Raw genomic sequence first — 16,239 nt, 5'->3', positions numbered from 1 at the left:
TGTTGTACTTTATTAGTTATTTTACACCTGAAAGTATTGCTCTGGTCTTTTATGTCACACTATAATGCTACACTTGTCATCCAGTCATATACACATCGATGGTTTCTACTCAAAGTCCTCCGAGCCGAAGAGGTAGGCATACAGCTCGTCTTCAGCGGACGCGTCGTCCACGTTCCTGACTCTGACTTGCTGGCCGACAGGCTTGCATCTGGGCATGAGCTTCCTCGCACACTGAAAGAAAACGGGGGCCGTGAGTGTCTCATGTATTTCAGAGGACTCGGTGCCACGCATTATAAAGGACGTACTACTTTCTTGGAGTTGGCCAGAGATCTCTCCATATACTTCCTCATCCTTTCCTTCTGCTTCTCTGTCTGCTCTCTCAGCTTTTCCTCCCGCTGCCTGCAACGTGATGCGGACATGAACAGTAAATGTTAAAAACATTCAATGCAAAGCACTCCGGGGGGGATTACCTTCAGAAGACGCTTGACTTTGTTGCCCTGTCAACTTTTTATATGTTCTCTGAGACATACCTGCTCCTCTTCTCACTGTCCTTGATCTTCTTCATGATCTTCAAGCTCCCTTCAGGCATGCTCTCCAGGCCCTGCAGCAGCAGAGCCATGTGGTTCTCAATGCCGGTCAGTCTCTCCAAGGTGCTGAGGTTGGTCACCCTGTCATCCACGCAGCAGCGATGGACCTCCACCACCTTCTCCGCCAGAGCGTCCAGCATGGCGTCCTGCAAGGAGGAGGAACTAAATGACGAGAAGTCGTGATACCGAACACACGTCCGCTGAATGAACTCCCGTTCTGCTTCCAGACCTGGTCCGCGGTCTTCAGCGAGTCGTGAAGCTGGACCGTCTGTCTGAGCTTGGTGCCTCTCGCCTTCTCCGCGGCGATTCTCTGGTTCAGGTCGGTGATCTGCAGCGTGATCTGCTCTTCGTCCTTTTCGCTTCAGACAGAACGAAGATTTGGGAGAGTGGAGGGTTGGGACAAAAAAACACTCACAATATGAAGAAAGTGAAGAATAGAGCTTGATTTAAAAAAAATATATATAAGAGTTTATCATTCCTTTATTCAAACAGAAAGACCTTATGATTTATGATCATCTTAATTTAGATTACTTGATTGTTTTTCACAAAAAAAGGTTGTTGTTGTTGGTTGTTTTGATGCCGTTTTAACAGTTTTAGGCACATTTTGACGATTGTCGCGATAATATAGTGAATCACAATTATTTTGGCCAGATAATCATGATGAAATATTCATCATCCCATGCCAAGTGGATAAGAGTAAATAGTGTGCTAAAGAGACAAAAGGGTAACAATACTAGGTCTGAAAGTAAAATGTCGAGTTGACCCTCGTCTCGTGATGCTTACATCTTCTTGCTGGTCTTCTCCGTGGACTGTCGGAGCTCCTCCAGTGTCTCCTCCACCCTCGTGGTGTTCTGGATCAGGGACAAGTTCTGCTCCGTCAGCTCCGTCAGCAGCTCCAGCAGCTGCTGGGGATGGGTGAAGTACAGCACTGGCTCATCCTGCAGAGAGGACAAACAAACGTGGGCAAGAGAGCACGGCGAAGAAATCCTGGAGATGAAAAAGAAAAGAGTCAGAATAAAACTGACCTCGTACTCCGAGTTGTCGCTGTCCAGTTTGGAGGTCCTGAAAGGACAAAGAAGGGGTTTGGTGTCGGACATTCCACAGGAAATATACTTTAGGTGTCTTTTTGAAGCATATTGGTGGTTCTTTGGCCTTATTCTGAACACTTAGTGGTGTATATAGTAGTAGTTTCCTTACTGTGTGTCGCTGCAGGCCGAGGAGATCCGGGTCTCTCTGATGGAAGGCAGCTCCTCACCTGGACCGGAGACTTTGCTCTCCACACCTGCGTCCACAAATCACACCACAAACACCATCCTGGTTATCGGTTAGAATATCAGGATCGTTGGATATCAGGACATCTATTTCATGTCGATCCACTTGCCGTTCCTAACAGCCGACTCCTCGGGATCAGAAAGGACTTCAGCCTTCGAAGCCTTGCTCCTCTGGGCCTCCTGCCACTCTGGAGGAGACAACTCCAGCAGGAGCTCCTTGTATCGCTTGTAGTCGATCAGGATTTCTTCAAACTTGGCGAGTTCCCTACGAAAAAGAAAACGGATTAAATTCCACATGACATAACAGTCATGTTCGTGTTTGTTATAGAGCGTTATCTGAGCAACCTTTTTATCGTCCCTATTTCAGCCGTCCGTTTCTTGATCTCCACGTTCTTCTCCTGTTTGGACTTGGCCTCCCGTTCAAACCTGGAAACAAGAGACGAGACCGGTGTTTTTTTCAATGCAACTCTTTTTAAAGCGCCCGACGTGTCCGATGTCTCGGTGCTCCTTCTCACAGCGTCCTCGCCTCCACCGACTTCTTCTCGTTCTCCCTGAGGAACGCCTCAAAGTTCAGGTTGTCCGTCTCGAGGATCTTCTCGAGCTCTCTCAGCTGCGCCTCCTCTTTCGCCAGGGCTTCGTCCATCCTCGACATCTCCGACCTCTTCGTCATCAGAGATAACTGAGGAGGGCAGAACGAGGGCAAAGATAGAACATGAACTCGAAGGCCTTTAGCCAATGAAGTGAATTCACTTGAAGCATTTTCACAGACTTTAATAAAGCCACAAAAGGTTTTATACAGCCGTGTTAGACCTTGACTAGGGTTGATTTTTCACATTAAATCAAACAGACTGAATCCAGATTTTCTCCACTTTCATCAAGATCTCAGCGACTCTCAGAATAATTTACCTCCAACACGGCCTTCTGCCGTTGCATGGAGATTAAGTCATGTTTGCTCTCCTTTGTAACGTTTTCTGGAGACAGAGGACAACAGTTAACATTTACATGAGCAAATTTACCATGGCGATGGCGTGCAAACCCCCACCCCTCACCTCGTTTCATCATGGCCATCTTCAGCTCATGTCTGCCTGTTTGTTGAGGCTGAAGCGTCCCACCTTGTTTCAGGCTCTTCGTCTCCTCCTCCTCCTCCTCTTCTCCTTCCAGCTCTTTCCTCAGCTTGGCCTTCATTCGAGCAGCGTGGGCCGTCTTCTCATCAATTGGCAAAGCCAGGAACTTCTGCGTCTCCTGTGCACGGAGGAGAACCGCAGCAGGACTTTGACACAGGAAGAAGGGCTTTTCTTCTCTTTTTTTTTTGCAGAGCGTGTAAAATAACACATTTGTACCTCTTTCCGATCCTCTTTTTCATTCATGCTCTGCAGGAAAATGCTGTTACTGTCTGGCACTTTGAAGGGGCTCTGTGGAGTCTCCCCCCTCCTCCTCCTCCTCCTCATGCCTGCATGACCTGATGGAGAAAATGTGTTTTTTAAATTAAACACTACATTTTCACTGTTCTCTCGTTGCTCTCCGTACCTGTTTGAGGTGATTTGGCAGCAACCACAGCGCTGCCTGGAGACATTTCTGCTCCTTCTGTTGAAAACATGATCAATCAATCACTTTGGATTTACTTATTTATTTTTGCAACGCGTCTTTCTTGTCTGACGTTTGTGCATTAGAGCAAATATTTACGTGGAGGTGGTGACGACATCTCTGAGGTAACGCTCATTTACCTGCAGGTTAGAGAAGAAAAAAATATATGGATATTTGTTTTTGAGGACAAACAGCTGGAGCCAAATGGTAGCTTTGAATTGAATTGAATTAGGGGGAGCTGAAGGCATCTCAATCTGTCAATGCATTTTAAAAAGAACCTTAAAACTTACATTTTCAGTTTAGCATTCTCTTTTTTTTTATTTATATTTGATTTATTTTCATTGTTCGGCTGTTTTTTCCTTTATATTGTTGTATTTTCATTGCATTGTTTAGGCACCTTGTATTGCAGTAGTTTTGTATGAAAGGCGCTATAGAAATAATAAATAATAAAGTTTAAACTTGTAAAACGTCACGGTACGTTACTTCCGGTGTTCCTCCAAATTCTGTAAACCTACAGATTCTGAGCACAGGCATAAAAGCAGTTTAACTCGATATTCCCGTGAGCTCCTGTGTACTTTAACAACACATTAGACGCATTTTACGATGGAAGTATGCGAAAACGTTAGCTTGCCGAGCTAGCTACCGTTACACGTTAGCTCTAGTCTCGCGATACACGGATATAGGGCTAGCTATTAGCATAAAGCTAACGGTATTACGCACTAACATCATTTTAGGAGAATAATTAATTAATTCAACCTACCGCGTAATAACGCTGTTAATGCAACATGTAGGTCACTCAAGACGGCTGTTCTGTTTGTGTACTGTTGCCTGGGTAACCGCGTTGCCTTCACGGTCTCTCGGTAATTCGCCTATTTTACTTTAGAATTCATGGTTTGTGTGCGTTTAGGTGATTAAGGTATTATTATATATGGTGCTGTACATGTCAAACAACAAATCACACAGAGATCACAAGCACACAATAACACATACATACATAAATATTTGGGACAGTCGTAGTCATTCTCCACTAGATGGCAGACACACATCATGCAATTTGTCAAAGGCAAACAATATTTGCTGTGTTGAATTGTCTTTTCTTCACTTTTCTTTGTAGAGAAACTCAGATTTAAGTGTGTGTGTGTGTGTGTATACTTAGATCCTGATACTGTACATTCCCTCCCACGCATCCACACATGACCCTGCACATCTCAGCTCAACAAAGCAGCCCACGCTCTACACTTGCTTGTAGGAAATCCCGGTGTCAGATTGTCAGGCTAAAGTAACACACACACACACACACACACACACACACCTGAGGGGAAGAGTTGGCTCTCTCTCCACATCGCTAAAAGGGCACGTTGTGTAAGGAAGAGAGGATGTTTTATTCAGATTTTAAGAATCCGTTGCTTGTCAGCGACATAAATCAACCTCATTAGGTGCTTTACATTTCCAACTTTTGCGTAATAGTTGTCCCATCTTCACGAACGATGTGGCCGGACTAGTTTTCTATAAGTTTCTAAAGCCAGTCCCTTTGAGTGGCGGTTCCCATGAAGTTGTTGTGCATACAGTGTGAGTGTGTCACGATATGAAGATAAGCTGGTAAGCAGCTGGTTTCTTGCAGCGTTGCATGGCTTGTTAGAGAATTACAGATTGCCTCTGCCTCCTCCGCGTTGTAGCTCAAAGACAGTGGATATTCGGCGTTATATAAGAGGTGAACATTCAGCCTTATGTGCATAATGACATCGAAAGCCGTTCTTTAAACGTAATTAACGCCACCACCTTAAACAGACACAAGATGCACGTCTGTATATGACCAGATAAAAGAAAACATGTCTGAACAGACAACTAGTTTTGAGTCTGCTCATGTGTGAATACAAAAATAATTAGTCCTAATTAAATCTTGATTACAAGTGATGCGTTTATGGACTTGACAAGACGGTCGGCCGTTCAGGGATCCCCGTAAATGCGAATGTGATAATTGAATGTTCACACAAGGCTCGCTTGCTGTCAAGCTTTCAAGAAAAATAACTGCCTTTAATCACATGACCTGATACTTTGGTCACATGATGACACCCAAGCAGGTTTCACCTGTTGACGAAAGGCCACAGGATAAAGTCACACAGGGGAAGTTGAGGATTGTCAGTGATTTGTGTTTGCTCTTATTCTGAGTTGTAGGTGTAAAGTCTAAACCGTAATCTCGACAAAGATCATTTTAAACTCATGTTTACGGAGATAATCAAGAGAGAATATGGTCATTTTCTCATATACTTCTATACAATCAGAGAGCAGTCACCCCCTGGTGGCCAGCAGAGAGAATGCAAGTTTAAGGCACTTCAGTGTTGGCTTCACTTTTCAGAACCGGAGGTGTCCTCCTGCATGTAATCAGCTCGATTTTCATTTAAAATAATCCCAAAAGAAACAGATTCACATACATGAAGAAAGTGTTTGTAAATGGATGGATTAAAGGTCGGGGCCTTCTGTCCTGTACTTTCTGCTTTTGCCTTTTTCATCCATGTAAGTCAAGTTTAATTTGCTGATCTTCCACAATGAAGACAATCTGAGCTCCTCTTCCTTTTTTGAATAAAGGCTGCTGACCACCACACTCATTCTTTCTATTGTAGTTCTATTGTGGTTCTATTGCAGCGGTGGAGGTTGATTTTCTCCAGTTTAGGGTTGTCATTGATTTAGTTAAATTCTCAGGTGTAATATTTTCTCACAGCCAGCAGAGACACGTCTGTTTCTTGTATTAACAGCATCTCATTGGCCTCTAAAGCCTTTGCATTTGTGTCATCAGCTGTTAAAAGTCTTCACTTTCTGTCTCACATGGGTATTTTTGTCAAGTATTATGAAAATTAATATTGGAACAGCTGTTATTGGCAAAGCCTCAGAATTCAATGAATGTGCCCAATTGATTATAATTGGTATTATGTTCTTCCTTTGCTGTCCTCAAAGACGACGATCTGTTTAATTGAATTCATTATTAGCACCATGAATTGGGAATTTGGAAACGCATGTTCTAAATATAAGACGCTCAGAAGCCGCTTTACTCTGAATCATTATTTACTGCTTGACATAAAGAACCGATAGAACAGAGACATTATTCAAATCCCCCAAATGTCTATCTATTGGCAGAGCCAGCTCAGTTAGTGCTTGTTTTTTTTATGTAAAGAACTTTTCACTTTACTTTACTTATAAACATATTTGACACAGAGTCTTTAAAGAGGATACCGTCTAAATTTAAAATCAATATGACTAAACATTTCCATTTGGAAATAGATGTTCTTGTGACAGTTCTTCTGGTTGTGGGAATGTACCACTGCATATTTTTTTTTTGGGGGGGGGGTCCGTCCATGCCTGTCGGCTTTGATCCCCAACAGAATTAATCCTCATATAATTAAAAACTCGTTAGCAGACAGCGGACCGGTCCTGTCTGGAGGAAATGCTGTCTGTATCCGGATACTCGGGTGACTGTTTGGCAGCAGAAGGACGTCTCAAGGGGGAAAGGATTTAACGTGTGAAATGAAATGAAATGAAATGGAGTTTTGTGTTCCGGCTGCAGTGTTGTGGGAACGTTGCCTCGGCATGTTCAACAGTTCCCTCCTCTTACCATCTCCAGTTTACAACAAAAGGAAGTAGAGATGTTCCGATACCATTTTCCCCTCCCGATACCGATTCTGATACCGGTATCAGAATCGGAACAACTCTAATAGGAAGCACTTTGGTGACAAATGTGTCGTACGTGGATCACACCTCAGGAAAATGAACTGCCATTGAGACTATTGAGGATCCACCTCACAGACAAAAACCTCTAATGACGAAGGATAATGAGCTCTTTCACCTTGGCCCAAAATGTTTTTACTTCATTTAAACCATGTTTAATTGCCTCAGGTTAATAAAAGTGTTTAATGATTTTACTTTGATATTTGTTTTCTTTCCAGTGGGATTAAAGAGAAAATCTGATTAACCTTGTAAAAAGTGCTCCTGTGGACATTTAACCATCTCTAAGGGGAACAGTCCCCTGATTTGCATTTCGGAGGCAATTTGGGGATTTGTGTCTTGCTCAAGGACACCTTGGCATGTAGGGCTGGGGTTCAAACTGCCAACTCTTCCATTAATAACTGACCCAGTCTAGCACCTGAGCTAAATCCCCAGAATCCAGATGGATCCAGATCCAGTAAGGGTGGCGCTCTGCAGGCTTGTGTTCATCAGATCCACCCGTCGCTCACCCCGCAGTCCAAATATGGTCACTTCCTTTCATGGTTGCAAAACAATCCAAGATGGCGAACTTTCAAACCCGCAGTCCATAAAACCAACGGATGATGTTACCATGACGACGTCCACTTCTTAGAAACCGTTTATGCTTCAAATGCATCGTCTGGTGCTGAAAGTCCTGATTTTTTAAGGAACACTTCTAACGAAGACGGTCTCATCACCGAGGTGTAAGAATAGATTAGATTTTAATCAGAAGACAATTGCATGAAAATCAGTTCCCCTTGATGCGCCGCGCCACTCGAGGGACGGAAAATGAAGGAGATTTGGGTTAGATTCCTCTCAGCAGCCATTTTACTCCTCTGAGAATTTCTCTCCATCTCTGTCTCTTTGTGCCAACATGACACCACCACTAAATTAATCCAATCCACGATCAAAAAGCAGTTTTTATTTGGCAAATGCAGCATAAAAGCACCATTTAGAAAAGTCGGAGGCTAATTTACCCAGGGAGTACGGATGGAAATGAGCTCATTAGCTAACTCCGGAACATTTACACGGAGGTGGGAAGTGAAAATGTTATTAATATTAATAGTGTCTCTGGTAAGTAAGTAAATGCATTAATCTTCCAGCCCGACCACCGGTATCAGCATCGACGTGGGCAACTGGTGAACATTGTTGAATGTTTAGCAGCCAAAGAGCAAAATATTTCCCTTGGGAGTTGGTGGAGACCAAAATAGAGCTAAAAGAGATGAATATTAGATTCTATGACTCCAAATTAAAGTCCCAGTCGGCAAATCTGGCGGATCGAGGGCACTCTGTCAGATTTTGAATGTTTACAACTCTCACGCTCCTCCCCCATGACCACGAGCTCCTCCCCCACGACCACCGAGCTCCTCCCCCACGACCACCGAGCTCCTCCCCCATGACCACCAAGCTCCTCCCCCACGACCACCGAGCTCCTCCCCCAAGACCACCGAGCTCCTCCTCCACGACCACCAAGCTCCTCCCCCACGACCACCGAGCTCCTCCCCCTCGACTTTGTGCCCTTTGAACTCCCTTAGATCACGCCACCTTTGAAACGCGGGTCCGATGTTGACTCTGGTTTTATCACGGGCACCGTCGCCATCTTTCTTTTTGTCCTTCTTTTCCACCGGTGTTTTCTTTTCCTTGGTTGTTTTGGACCTCCTCCTTTGGCTTTTTAACGAGGAATTGGAAGCTTGTTGCTACTTCCCTCCGCCTCCCCCCTGTGATAGTGGTACGACCCGAGGGGGGAGGGGCTCTCTGTGTGCACGAACACAGCCCTGCGTGCTGATTGGACAGGATGATCCGTCGATTTTTTGCAAAACAAACCGGCTCTACGTACTTTTTTTTCTAAAACCTGATGATTTATGTTGTTCTATCGGAGCGTAGTGTCGGCTTCAGTGAATATGATCAAAAACATGTTGCCGACTGGAACTTTAATGTGAATTTTGCTCTGCGTCTGCTGAAAATATCAAATATGCAACTGTTTTCCTTTCTTACATTATAAAATGATACAGCCTGCTCCCACCATAACATAAAAAATAACATCCTTCCTATTAAAACGGTACATATTTTTATGTACATACACAGATGGCGCTTTGCAGGCCGAATAAAAAATAAAAATGAATCTAATCAGGAAGTTCAGACGTTATTCCCAGGGGTTGCATTGTCTTCGGATATATCTGATGGATATTGTTGAGATGATCTTTCCTTTAGCGCCTCGTGAGGAACACGTAAGTCTTTGGGGAAAACATGTCCGCTCATGTACAACGTAATGATTAGCATTACTCAGATCTGGGATAAACAGACCTGCACACTCTGCAGAGGATAACTGCATATGGACGCCATGGCACACGGTAAATGAGGCATAGAAGAGTAAATGGATATTAAATGAATAAATGTTTTTTGGCTGCAGGAGGGAAGGAAAACATTTTTTGGTGCATCAAAGTTTCCTCTGAAAGGCTGTTTCCCTGTCTACGACTTCTTCTTCTGGACGTGTGAAGGGATTCCACAGAAGTCCAGATGTGTGTCTGTCATGTGGCCTACATCTACCTCGCTGTTGGAAACCTGGCCGTCGGTCCAGGCCGTCTCCTGAGACGCTCCTCTGAGAGTGACGGTCTATTTCCAGCCAGCCTATTTATACAGCGGCTGCCTCAATAAAGAGGCGAAATGAAGCGAAGATCTTCGCAGCAATCAGGCCAGGAAACGGAGGCGGAGCTTCGATGGATCAAAAACCATGCCGGTTTCAATAGAATCATAGTGTTTTGTATGGAAGTGTGTGTGGGACAAAGAAAACCCAGTTTAGCATCAGATTGCAAGCGAAGGTAATGATGCTTTGCTCGTTAACCGGCTCCCTTGTAATGCTGGCGGTCCTCAGGTTGTCCACAGGCGTCGGTTTGAATCCTTCAGTGTAACCTTGATGTGGAGATGCTCTGAGGAGAAACTGAACCATCAGCAGATTCAGTGCTGTAGAACAGGAACAGCCTGCTTATTTTATGTTATATAGGACGTTTATCTTGCCAGAATCACAGCAGTGTCCCATATTTATTTATTTATTATATATACAGTTTATTTGAATAGGGGCCGATACAAAAACATAAGCTGGAAACAGTCATCTGATGTTTTAGCCAAAGCTATTTTTTTTCTTAATTTTTTGTCCCTAGTAGGGCTTTTGTTTAAAAATAATAATACAGATTAACATTATTAAACTATAAAAACATACATATAAATAAGAATATAATTCAGAGAGAGAGAGAGAGCACAGTGTAAAAACTAAATTTCAGCACAAGATTGTTGCTGAATTAGTCACAATTTCAGGTGTCTGACAGTGAGTTCCTTCATTTTGTCCCTTTTACTGAAAAGGCAGTAAACAAAATACATATTAAACAATAATATTATATATATATATACTTTTTTAATGACTTCACATTCATGTCTAGATAAATGGAGAGATGATGGGTTGATAAAGAGCTGAATTTCTTTTAGCTTACTCACAAATATATCATGTTTAACTTTTAATATCTTTTAAAAATGCTCAATTAACAATATTACTATGATGTCATGCTGTTTAGTGATAATTATTTTTCCCTATTATGTGGAGTATCTCACAATTCATCTTGAAAAGTAATGTACAACTGAATGTCACTAACTGAGCAATTAGCCTCTAGGATGACTTGTGTTGGTCAGATCCACCCGTCGCTCCTCCACAGTCCAAATATGGTCACTTCCTTTCACTGGTTGCAATAATTCCAAGATTGGGACTGCAACTCGAGGCTTCAACACCGAGGTCCACAAACCAACGTGCACTTCTTTTATAAAAAGAGTGTATGTTGTCGCCCCCTTTAATAAGACGATGCTGGTTTAAAGTGGGAACATTACAGGAAGGATCCTCGTCACAGCAACACGATCCATTAGGTGTAATAATCTTCTGGGATTTGGGAAGCACTCTTTGTTTTGTTATCTGCTGAAGTCTCTAACGGCTGGCTAAAATACCTGGAGGGCTCTGGAACAGTCTGCTTGGTGCTGAAGATGTTTTTAAAGGGATTATTTTCTCTATCATTTGCTTTCATAAAGTCACAGCACCCTGAAATTGGCCTCCAGTCCCGATCGCACGACTTCACGTTGCTTGCAGAGATTTAAAACGATGACACATGGTGACACATGCCGTCGTGTGTGTGTGTGTGTGTGTGTGTGTGTGTGTGTGTGTGTGTGTGTGTGTGTGTGTGTGTGTGTGTGTGTGTGTGTGTGTGTGTGTGTTTTGTGTCAAAGTGATGCCAAGGTTATCTGGTGTCACCCTGTTTTCTGTCATGGCTCAGCAGAAACGGCTCCGTAAAGCGTTATGTGGCTACATCTGCTGCTGCCGGTCGGGGGCGAGGGGGGGGTGCCGGGGAAGAAGACTGGGGAAGCGGAGCGGGAACACACTGGGATCGTGTTCCCAACATGTCTGCCGCTGGGACATCGCTGTGAGCCTCGTCCCGACGACACAGTTCTTATTCTTTTCTGGTTTTGCATGGTGAGCAAAAAAATGTCATTTGAAGGGATTCAATACAAGAATGAGAATAAAAGAAAACAGTTTCAGTATGAAATTAGTTTAATCTTACTTGTTTCTTTTTTGAAACTTTTTTTTTTTAACGGAGCATTCCCTATTATTATTATTATTATTATTATTATTATTATTATTATTATTATTATTATTATTATTATTATTCCCTGTTTCAGGGCCAGAGTCGAGAGAGAGGGGTGATATTATAAGAAAAAAGAGTTGCAGATTTGCTACTTTATAATAGATGCTTTACCGGATGCTTGACTTAATAATAAGCATCAACATCATCACCCTAAGGACCTTAACGAGGTGTTGTCACACGTTGGAATGGATTAATTAGAAAAATAAATGCCAAAATAAAATAATAAAGTAGCAAATCCCAAAATCAACTTTTTATCTGTGAGTATTGCCCACCTCTCTCGTTTTTTTTCCCTTCCTGATACGCCGTCGTAATTCCCTGACATTGGTCCTGAGAAAATAAATACATGAATAAATAAATAAAATAAAATAAAAAGATAAACGAAGATTAACAAACCCAAACCCAATTTTCTTTTTTTATAAAAAAGAACTAAAGTTTAGAAATAAAAATAAATAATGATATGCTAAAATAGAGTATATTACAATAAGAAGTGCTAAATATATGTACATACATACTTAGTTATATACATGTAAGAAAAGTGATACAAATAGACTAATAAATGAAATGAATCATCCAAACAAAAGAAAAGTTAGAATGAATTCAGATGTTGGCGTTTGCAGTGAAACAGGTTCATTTAAATAAAAGACATTTCCGTTAATTTAACAACCCGTTACTTCTTATTAAATATCTCACTTGTTTCACTGCTTTCATTAGTAAGTAGGTTGATTATCATTATAAGAACATCTTCATGTTTTCTTCCTCCTCACGTTGCTGTTTCTTCACCTTTATGACTTTAAAGGTTTCCACCGTGGTTATTTATTCATGAAAACCACACATGTGCACAGAAACACACCGTTTTTGCTGCAGGGCAAACATTCACCAACATGCACGCCTCCTCTCACGTCTCCCACCGTCCCGACAGACGCCGTTCACAATCACCAGAGATGATCTATAAATGTGTGAACGCCTCATTTCCGCCTGTTTAACAAGAAGAAGAAGAAAAAAGAAAAGCCTACCGCCTACAACAGCTGCATGCTGGATCACGTCACGTGTCTCTGTTGTTGCTAAAATTAAACAAATCAATGATTGACAGTTATTTTCAGAAAAGTTTAATTTGGCATATCGTACATCAAAACTGATAATAATTTAAGCATTTTTGAAAGTGCTTTTTCTCTGCCCTTAGATTTTAAACCACTCTCATGTTTGTGCGTTAAGTAGACTAGCCTAGCTTAGCATAAAGACTGGACACAAAGGGACATTTTTAATTATGAAGCTAACTTTGTTAGCAGCTTCACACCAGAATCCACATGGATCCAGCTCCAGTAAGGGTGCCGCTCTGCCACTTGTGTTCATCAGATCCACCCGTCGCTCCTACACAGTCCAAATATGGTCACTTCCTTCACTGGATGCAAAAATTCCAAGATCAGGACGGAAATCGGAATCGACGGCCAAAACGCCGAATTTGAGGCTTTAAAAATGGGTGACATCACGATGACTTCATCCTCTTTTTATAAACAGTCTATGATTCTACCTTTCCTGAAGTAGTTTTGAAGTCGCCTCTCCATGAAGATGACCTCCGTGCTTCTCTCCGGCTGGTTTCCAGATCACAAACAGCCCTGACCTTCATGTGAGAGTGACAGAATTGTCGAGAAAGAGGGGAAAAGTTGTCATCTGTGCATTACAGTGGCACTCGAATGTTGTGGAGTGCTTTCCTGTAACGGGTGGGCAGGCTCACCGAAGTAGATGAGAGGCCCGCAGGGCGATGCAGAGAATAAATGACTCCCAATCAGACTCACAAGTGGATAATGGTTCCGGATGATGCTTCCTTTGGATGGTGGGCAGCAGCGGCACTGAAGAGACGGTACTAACTGAGATTTAAGATATTAAGCTGTTTCTTCCTGGAGGACTCCTCGGTATCATCACACTTTGAAACCTTCTGGCTAAAGGAGAGCCTTCAGACTGCTTGTTCGTTTGTCAATCACACTCCGGTTATGGCCTCGATGTGAAGAAGTCGTGTGTTGTATTCTCATCTCCCCTCGTCTCCATGGAGTCGTAATAAAGAAAGGAGCTGGAGGACAGCGAGGTGGGCTGCCATCCCCGGAGGAAAGGATTTACGTCAATATTCTTTCTTCTGAACATGCATGTGTGGAATTCAATGTTATTTTTATATTCTCCTGTTGACTCCTCCTCCGCCTCTGCTGGGGGGGTCAGAGGTCACGGTCTGCTCCAAATCAACATCCCTGCAGCTGAAGGGTGATTTTCCTGCTCGTGTTTTCCTACGGCACGAAGTGCAAAGAGACAAAAGGAATACAAAGAAACACAAAACAACTACAAAGAGACGCAAAGGAGGGACAAAGAGACACTAAATTACTACAAAACGAGCTAAACGACTATAAAGTGTGCGTTGCTCCTGTATGAGTTGTCGGGCGAAGCATCGTATGACTGAACAAAACCCACAAGCTTTAAGAAAAAGCAGGTGATGTCATTAGTTTTGCAGATTTTTGGTTGTAAACGGACACATTGAACCTGAATGGGGTCTGATGGGTTGCTCTGCTGCCCCTAGTGGACAAAAACAGTGAACGAATGCAGCTTTAAACTTCGACCAATCAAAGTGGAGATGTTGCAGAAAGCATTGATGTTTCTGTGGTCGCTGCTGTGATGTGGCGAGTCCATTAGTCTGGTCCCGGATGGTTCAGAGCTGTGGAGAGTTGAGAAGCAGATTAAGAAGCAGACATTGTGTTTCTGTCGGCATCGTTTCCCGTCAGAGGAGCTCCTTCGTTCTCCGGGCGGCATGTTTGGTTTCTGAGTGGAAATGTGCTGACTTTCAGTTTGTGCCGAAGCTGAAATATAACGTTAAGGAAGTGGATTACAGTTGAATCCGTGGCATAAGCTGCGTGTCTGTCTCCCTCTGCATTCGCTTGGTGTTGCAGATTGGGGTTTTTCTGTTGTTGTTGTTTCGGTTTGATTTCCCGACAGCTTGACGCGTGGTTCTGACTCATTAGCTTCCTGCGCTGCCACAATGAGCCTCATCAATCGTAACCCGCAGCACAAGAGAGCTGCTTCCCTCCCTACCTGGCCATCACGCTCTCTCCTCAGCAGCTCGGCCTGGAAACCAGAGGCTCCATGCAGCACAGAAATAGCACAAAGATTTTATTTCTTACATCAATTCTGTCAAAAGTGAGAGCGTGTTGACAGCGACTCACTCATTTAGGCGATCCATCAGACGGGAGAACAAATTTGGGTTTCTGGTGTAGGCACATGTTGCATTCATGCACACACGGCGTGGATTGAAGCCGCGTGGTTTCACAGCGATCCATCACGGCGAGGCCAGAGATGACCTGCTGATCCGTCGCCAGAGGCTTTTATTGTGATAGTCAAGCAAGCAGGAAATATGACAGACTTATCTGCTCCAACAAGAAGCAAGAAGACGTCTGATTATTCAGTAATGTTGTGACTTTACAATTCGTACGTGTTTAGTTTATTTTGAACATGTAAAATTGATTTACATAAAACCAAACTTAATATATGAAGTTATCAAAAACAACAGCTTGTCCGATGAGGAGTCGGAAGAAGTTTTCACTTGTCTAGTCCCGCCTCTTCTCCATAACTCCAATCAAATATGCAACACAAACATCTATCATGTCCACGCTGTGTTTATCATATATATCTTATATAATAACCTCATATTCATCTTGCCATCCCTTCTTCCTCCTACTTCTCTCTGCACGTCTTCTTAATTTGGGTTTTGCTGTCGTTCTAGATTAAGATCCATTCCACAAATGCACGTACTCTTGAACGCAGCACAGTTTTTAAATAATGTTGTGATTCGTTAAGCTCCTTAGGGTGATGATGTTGATGCTTATTGTTGGTTTTATTTATATGAGGACAAATTGTCATTTTATGGTTGTTTATTGATCGGGGAGGTTGAGCTAAGATGCTTTCACTTGTTGTCATAGCAACGGCAAACATCCGGTGATAGCAGAACCAAGCAACTTGTTTATATATATTTATAAACTCACACATTTGCCACTTCTTTTCTCTGAATATTGCCCCCTTCTCTCGACTCCGTTCACTTATTTATTTTTTCTGTCCTAATGCGCTGTCATGACAACCAACATATAAACAAACGGCAATCACAACAGTACATATATTGCACACATCCTGGTCAAACACCATGAAACTGTTGCAGAATCTCTGCAGCGTCGTCTAACGGTCCATTCTGAGTCCGCCGAGGTAACGAGATCTCGCCGTGGCGGTCTGAGCCCCGGCTAACGAGCTCTGCTGCTCTGACGGAGGCCGTCGGGCCCCGACCGGATCCTCCGTGACGGGGCCACAGAGCCCCACCTTCCCCAAGCCTTCCTCCCTCACACGGCACCCTGAATCTGG

The 16,239-nt window shown here is 43.0% G+C and overlaps 1 protein-coding gene across 1 annotated transcript; it reads right to left on the bottom strand.

The window, feature by feature from the left end:
* Positions 1-3,592, bottom strand: cfap100 (cilia and flagella associated protein 100). Its single transcript, XM_084010243.1, has 15 exons — positions 3,542-3,592; positions 3,386-3,442; positions 3,199-3,308; positions 2,908-3,100; positions 2,765-2,829; positions 2,374-2,537; positions 2,204-2,284; positions 1,969-2,123; positions 1,785-1,869; positions 1,613-1,649; positions 1,371-1,525; positions 817-946; positions 531-733; positions 306-399; positions 1-231 (listed from the first exon to the last, which is right to left on the bottom strand). The coding sequence occupies exons 1-15, from the start codon at positions 3,576-3,578 to the stop codon at positions 106-108; spliced, it is 1,692 nt and encodes a 563-aa protein (XP_083866369.1). The 5' UTR covers positions 3,579-3,592; the 3' UTR covers positions 1-105.
* Positions 3,593-16,239: the final 12,647 nt, after the last annotated feature.

The sequence above is a fragment of the Eutrigla gurnardus genome (assembly GCF_963514095.1).
Source record: "Eutrigla gurnardus genome assembly, chromosome: 5".
In the NCBI taxonomy this organism is placed as follows: Eukaryota; Metazoa; Chordata; class Actinopteri; order Perciformes; family Triglidae; genus Eutrigla; species Eutrigla gurnardus.
The sequence above is the reverse complement of the archived record's forward strand: the minus strand, read 5'-3'. Positions and strand labels throughout refer to the sequence as shown.

What these genes read in the sequence shown, in the direction of transcription:
- cfap100 (XM_084010243.1), bottom strand. Translation starts at nt 3,578, where the DNA reads ATGAGCGTTACCTCAGAGATGTCGTCACCACCTCCAC. An exon ending in GGCAGAAGGCCGTGTTGGAG is followed by an intron (nt 2,538 to 2,764) that starts GTAAATTATTCT and finishes TGCCCTCCTCAG; the next exon opens with TTATCTCTGATGACGAAGAG. An exon ending in TGGCCAACTCCAAGAAAGTA is followed by an intron (nt 232 to 305) that starts GTACGTCCTTTA and finishes GTTTTCTTTCAG; the next exon opens with TGTGCGAGGAAGCTCATGCC.